General features: G+C 38.6%; 1 protein-coding gene across 1 annotated transcript; it reads right to left on the bottom strand.

Moving 5' to 3' along the window:
* Positions 1–1,476: 1,476 nt before the first annotated feature.
* Positions 1,477–4,649, bottom strand: spp1 (secreted phosphoprotein 1). Its single transcript, XM_017489854.2, has 6 exons — positions 4,473–4,649; positions 3,336–3,404; positions 3,075–3,131; positions 2,820–2,861; positions 2,199–2,453; positions 1,477–2,020 (listed from the first exon to the last, which is right to left on the bottom strand). Exons 1-6 carry the CDS (start codon positions 4,632–4,634, stop codon positions 1,733–1,735), a joined length of 873 nt encoding a protein of 290 aa, XP_017345343.1. The 5' UTR covers positions 4,635–4,649; the 3' UTR covers positions 1,477–1,732.
* Positions 4,650–6,000: the final 1,351 nt, after the last annotated feature.

Below are 6,000 nucleotides of genomic sequence, written 5' to 3' on the forward strand. Positions count from 1 at the left end.
TACACATTTGTGCATATTTGAAATATTAGTAAAGCTAGTTATATAGTAGCTAGGCTGTTTGCTATGGTGGATATTAAAGCAATTTAATTTTATATAAATGTTTGTTCAGACTTCTGTTTACTGCATATATTAACAGCTTGGTTAGATCCTACACAACATGCACAATCTTTCAGTTTGCAAATGTGTCCAATTTAAATATTAGGACTTTTTAGACAGCAGTGCTCATTTGCTATCTAGTTGGCTATGATGGATACAAATTTTAAGAAATGTTGGGTTTTTATGCTTTGTATTTTTATTACTGGTGTTTATTGATGTTTCATTGAGTATTCAATAGGATCGATTTTGTTTTCATATACACCCTGATCAGCCATAACATTAAAACCAGGTGAAGTGAATAACATTGATTCTCATTACAGTGGCACCTGTGAAGGGGTGGGATATATTAGACAGCAAGTGAACAGTCAGTTCTCAAAGTTGTTGTGTTGGAAGCAGGAAAAATGGGCAAGCATAAGGATCTGAGCGACTTTGACAAGGGCCAAATTGTGATGACTAGACGATTGGGTCAGAGCATCTCCAAAACAGGAGGTGTTGTGGGGTGTTTGTGCTATGCAGTGGTTAGTTCCTACCAAAAGTGGTCCAAGGAAGGACAACCGGTGAACCGGCCACAGGGTCCTGGGCGCCAAGGTTCATTGATGCGCATGGTGAGCGAAGGCTACACCATCTGGTCGGATCCCACAAAAGAGCTACAGTAGCACAAACTGCTGAAAAAATTAAGGCTATGATGGAAAGGTGTCAGAATACAGAATACACAGCGCATTGCAGATTGCTGCATATTGGGCTTTGTAGCCACAGACCGGTCAGAGCATGACAAAGAGTTCAAGGTGTTGACTCGGCTTCCAAATTCTCCAGATCTCAATCTGATCGAGCGTCTGTAGGATGTCCTGAACAAACAAGTGTGATCCATGGAGGCCCCGCCTCACAACTTACAGGACTTAAAGGATCTGCAGCTAACGTCTTGGTGCCAGATACCACATCACACTTTCAGAGGTCTTGTAGAGTCGAAGGCTTAGAGTTGTTTTGGTAGCACAAGGGGAACCTACACAATATTAGGCAGGTGGATTTAATGTTATGGCTGATCAGTGTAGTGTTGTGGTGAAAAATCTGAAATAATAAAGTCTGATTATGATGAAATTAGGTTTATGTCTTCTTTTGAATAATTTGATTTTAAACAGTCTTCTAACCTAAATTAAAGAATTGGTTTTGAAGACTAACCATAGGACAAAGGATGCAGGGAACTGTGTGCTATTGCCAGTTCCATCAGTTTCATTCGGCACAGTGTGGAAATATCTGTTTTGGTAGTGTACTAACACTTACAGTGTTCATTTGTGCTAAGGTGTACTTAGATGCATTTATACATTTGAAAATAAGAATGAAAAAAGCATAATAAAAAAAAGATTATAAATGAACAACCAGTCATTTTTGTTTTTTGAAAAAGGAAAAAAATGATTTTATTCATAAAGGATAACTTGATACAGGGGAGAATAAAATATATTACATATACTTATCATAAATGATTGTGCAAATGTAGATTTGTTTAAAAGAAACAGATTTTTGACAGGTAACAAAATGCAGCCTCGGTTCTATACCGTTTGTCTGAGCTGTATTATTGTGTTCTGCTACTTATCACATGAAGTGAAGTGAGTCACTTGTCACCAGCAGGTTTGGGGTGTATTTAAGCGATGAGGACTTCAGGGTTCTCGTTCTTGAGCAATGCAGGCTGATCCGCTGTGTTGGTCTCCTCACTCTCATCGCTCTCGGAGGAGTTGCTGTCGGTCGCGGTAGCCGCGGTTGTGTTCTCCTCACTGCTCTGGCTGTCCTCCTCACTCTCCTGACTGGGAACGGCATCACTGGCACTGGAAGAAGAAGCTGCCTTCTGCTCTTGCTGGCTCGCGTCATCACTGTCCGTGCCACTGGAGGCGTCCACTCCCTGGTCCAGCCCAACATTGTGCACCTGCAGAGCCTGAGAAACAAAAGGAACTCACTGAGTCTCAGATATTGTAATGCTTTTTTTTTTTCAGTATAATGTTCCCTTTGAGATATTCCTTCTGGATTGTTTAGTTTGGCATGCATCAGGATATAAAGTACTATTCTCACCCCTAATGTAGCGACCTGAATGAATTTGAATGCTTCCTATTTACCTTGTACACTTTCAGATCCGCACCATCATACTTGGTCTTGTCAGATCCATAGGATTTATGAGAAGAAGGTCCTTTCTCAATGTTGTTGCCATCCACATAATAAACGGGTTTCTTGTAGTCACTCTGGAAGCCAATGCTGTCTCCACGGCCATTAATAACAGGGATCAGAGTGGTCTCTATGATAGGAGGAGAACTGGTGGGCTCGCCATTCTCATCAGACTCATCGCTGTCACTGTCATCATCATCATCATCATCCTGAAGAAACAGCAAAGAAAATGAAGCCCGTCTGTGGGACCTAATACATTTCTTATCCTTGTGAATACATGTGAATGTTCTTATTTATCATAAATCATTATTTATTTTAGTCTCAAAATTCCCGGGATATAATAGTCCTAGACAATAACATGAGTTTTGAAATAATTGAGTGCTGTGCGTGTAAAAAATTTTTTTTATATATATTTATTTTTTTTATAACAGCATGCACAGTGAAGACACAGTAAGACTCATAACCCTGGCACATGAAACATATATAAACTATTATAAAATGATTTTTTTCATCTGATCTCTTTTATGTGGAAAGAGTGTCTCATAAGGTCGGCAGATGGGATGAGTTTCTTTTACCTCTTCAGAGCTAACATCAGCAACCGCAGTGACTTTCAATACCTGAAACAAAAACACCAGAGTGAAAAAAGAAGACGCACTCACTTTAAGATACAGTATGTGCCGAGTAGTAATTATAAAACACTTGAAATTAGGTAGGCTTTGTGAATATGGCTACTGTGATTCTTTTTCCATTGATGCTCTGAGAGGTTAAAAACGAACCCCAAAGCCGTACAGAGGTGCGTGCAAAACATATGTAATGTCCAAAATGCTCACCTGAGTATCAACAGGCTGCAGGTCAGCACTCTCTGAGCTGCTGGCTGAACGTTTCACCTGTAATTAACCACAAAACAGAGATTCATCCGACGGGAATTCTGTGACACGAAGGAATTTTCCTGCCAGTTTATTGGAATATTCCTTCCTAAAGTAATGTCTCGGATACGGTTAGATTTGAAATGTCTTATAGAGAGCACAACAGACCTCCATACAATAATGCAAAGGTTAGTTTAGAAGTAATGTTGTTTGCTCTGAACTTACAGGGTGACAATAGACCGCTGCGAAAAGGAGCACGAAAACAATGACAGCCTTCATTTTCCTTGGTGTGTTCTAGAAAAGTAGAAAGGTTACATATTAGCTTCTGATCATTCCAGCCTGATTCATCATACACGAATGAATAAGATTTGAGGAATGCATGTCATAAAAGCATTCTTTCCTTCCATATCAGTATGTCAACACACTGAGGGGATTGCCTCAATATAATCTTCATAATGGTTAAACTATAAACTGTCTCAATTAGCTTTTTGGGCTTGTACATTTTTCCACAAGGAAGTGTGCCTAAATCAAGTCGGCCACTACATTTTTGGCAGACGGGGAACAGTTTCCCTTCTAACTGCATCCAACATTCACCATGAAACAACCCATTTCCCCCCCCCCCCCCCCCCCTTTTTAGCCACGATAACACTACATCAGCATTAAACTGGAGTGGTGAGTGTTTAGCTATGCTATAATAATATCCTTCCAGTGTGTAATTCTTCAAGTTATTTGTAGACAGCTGCCAGCCACTAGAACTACAACATTATATTTTAGTAAATGTTTCTCATTAGGGACTTTACTATGGCAAGACATTTTATGTCTTTGATGGAAACATGAAACACAATGTACAATACTGAAGGCCGTAAGGAACATCGTGCCGGCTACTTCAGAGGTTTTTCAGTTAACTGGTGGTGTTATTATTAGTCTTTGGTATGAGGCTGTAATTGAGTGGTTTTTGTTACTGAAATAAATGAGTCAGCTGACCAATATAACTTCCTCTTCTGTTATTCACATTTTTCCTCAATAAACTGCACTTCAAATCATTTAGATTAGTTCTGTCGTTTTAAATACAATGGACAACGTTTAAGATTTCACAAATTTGATTCCTCAGTTTATTTCACAGATTGACATTTAGAGAGAGAGAGAGAGAAAAAAATTTAAATTAGTTTTAAAAACTTTTAGTTTGCATAAGCTATAAACTCAAACAACCCTGCCTGAAATGTTCTATAGAAAATCTATAGATGCCCTTTATGATATAAAGTGTCCTTAATTCAACAAATACATTCAACCACCAATCAATCACGACCTCACAACATCAAAGTGTGTAAAAGTACAGTATGAAGAATAAAAGTCGTCTCTTACCTGTTCCTCAGCTGCTGTGAATCTAACCTTCTTGCTGCTGTCTGATAGAGGATCCACCACTACTTTCCAAGTCTCTTGCTTGAGATCTTGTTTTGTTTTGATGCTCACAGCTGCTTGGCTTTTAAACCCTGCTGCCTCTGGATTCAGCCAATCAAAATGCATTCTGTGATGTCATGAGTTTTACCGCTGCTGTCCCACCTTTTCTACTCCCACTCTTCCTGTGGGTTCTGTGGCTAGCCAATGCAAACATTCAGCACCAGGCATAGTGAGCTAGAAAAAAAGAACATGTCTTGGATTGTTTTCAATGTTACAGACATTTTCAGACTGTTTGTGCAATGCCACATTTGTTGGCAGCCATAGTATCTATTGTACAGACATATATTGCAATGACAGTCAGTCTTTTGTACTTTGTTAATAGGATAAATCCACATTAATTAGCAGGGGTGGAACATAAGGAACTACATGTATTCCTTACAGTACATGAGTAAATGTTTCACTGTAATGTTACATTTTTTTTATTTTTTATAAATGACTATAATTGAATTATGTTCGTTTTAGTTAAGTTAAAAAAAATCAACTTCACTACATTTATTGTTGAGCACCATTACAGAGTGAATAATAATAATAATACAACCCTTGAAGACTGTAAGCCAAATAAAAGGCAGTACGTGTATGTGTATTTTAAAGACTCTATCAAAATAAAGCAGTTTCTGAAAATCTACATTTCAGGCGCCAAATGTTTAATCAGCAGCAGCAATGCCTGCTACAGTGTAAGTGAAAACCTGTGGAGATATCAGCATTTCACAAATCAACATACACCACAAACTTCTGCAAGTAAACCATTACCTATCTGAGTGAGTGCGTCGACTTCTAAACTTAATATGACACTTCAATGTTTGTAGTGATTATGTGTTATGTATGTAATATATCTAAGTGCTGTTATAGCCCATAGGTAACAATGAGCATCAGTGCTAGATAGCTATGTCATTAGAAACATGTATTATGAATTACCAGGAGCTAGCTAGCTAATGAAACCCAACAGCATTTAGCTAAGTTAGCTATCTACAGTGAGGGAAAAAAGTATTTGATCCCCTGCTGATTTTGTACGTTTGCCCACTGACAAAGAAATGACCAGTCTATAATTTTAATGGTAGATTTATTTGAACAGTGAGTGACAGAATAACAACAAGAAAATCCAGAAAAACGCATGTCAAAAATGTTATAAATTGATTTGCATTTTAATGAGGGAAATAAGTATTTGACCCCACTGCAAAACATGACTTAGTACTTAAATAAGGCAAACCCTTGTTGGCAATCACAGAGGTCAGACGTTTCTTGTAGTTGGCCACAAGGTTTGCACACATCTCAGGAGGGATTTTGTCCCACTCCTCTTTGCAGATCTTCTCCAAGTCATTAAGGTTTCGAGGCTGACGTTTGGCAACTCGAACCTTCAGCTCCCTCCACAGATTTTCTATGGGATTAAGGTCTGGAGACTGGCTAGACCACTCCAGGACCTTAATGTGCTTCT

This window comes from Ictalurus punctatus, chromosome 16, assembly GCF_001660625.3.
Source record: "Ictalurus punctatus breed USDA103 chromosome 16, Coco_2.0, whole genome shotgun sequence".
NCBI lineage: Eukaryota > Metazoa > Chordata > Actinopteri > Siluriformes > Ictaluridae > Ictalurus > Ictalurus punctatus.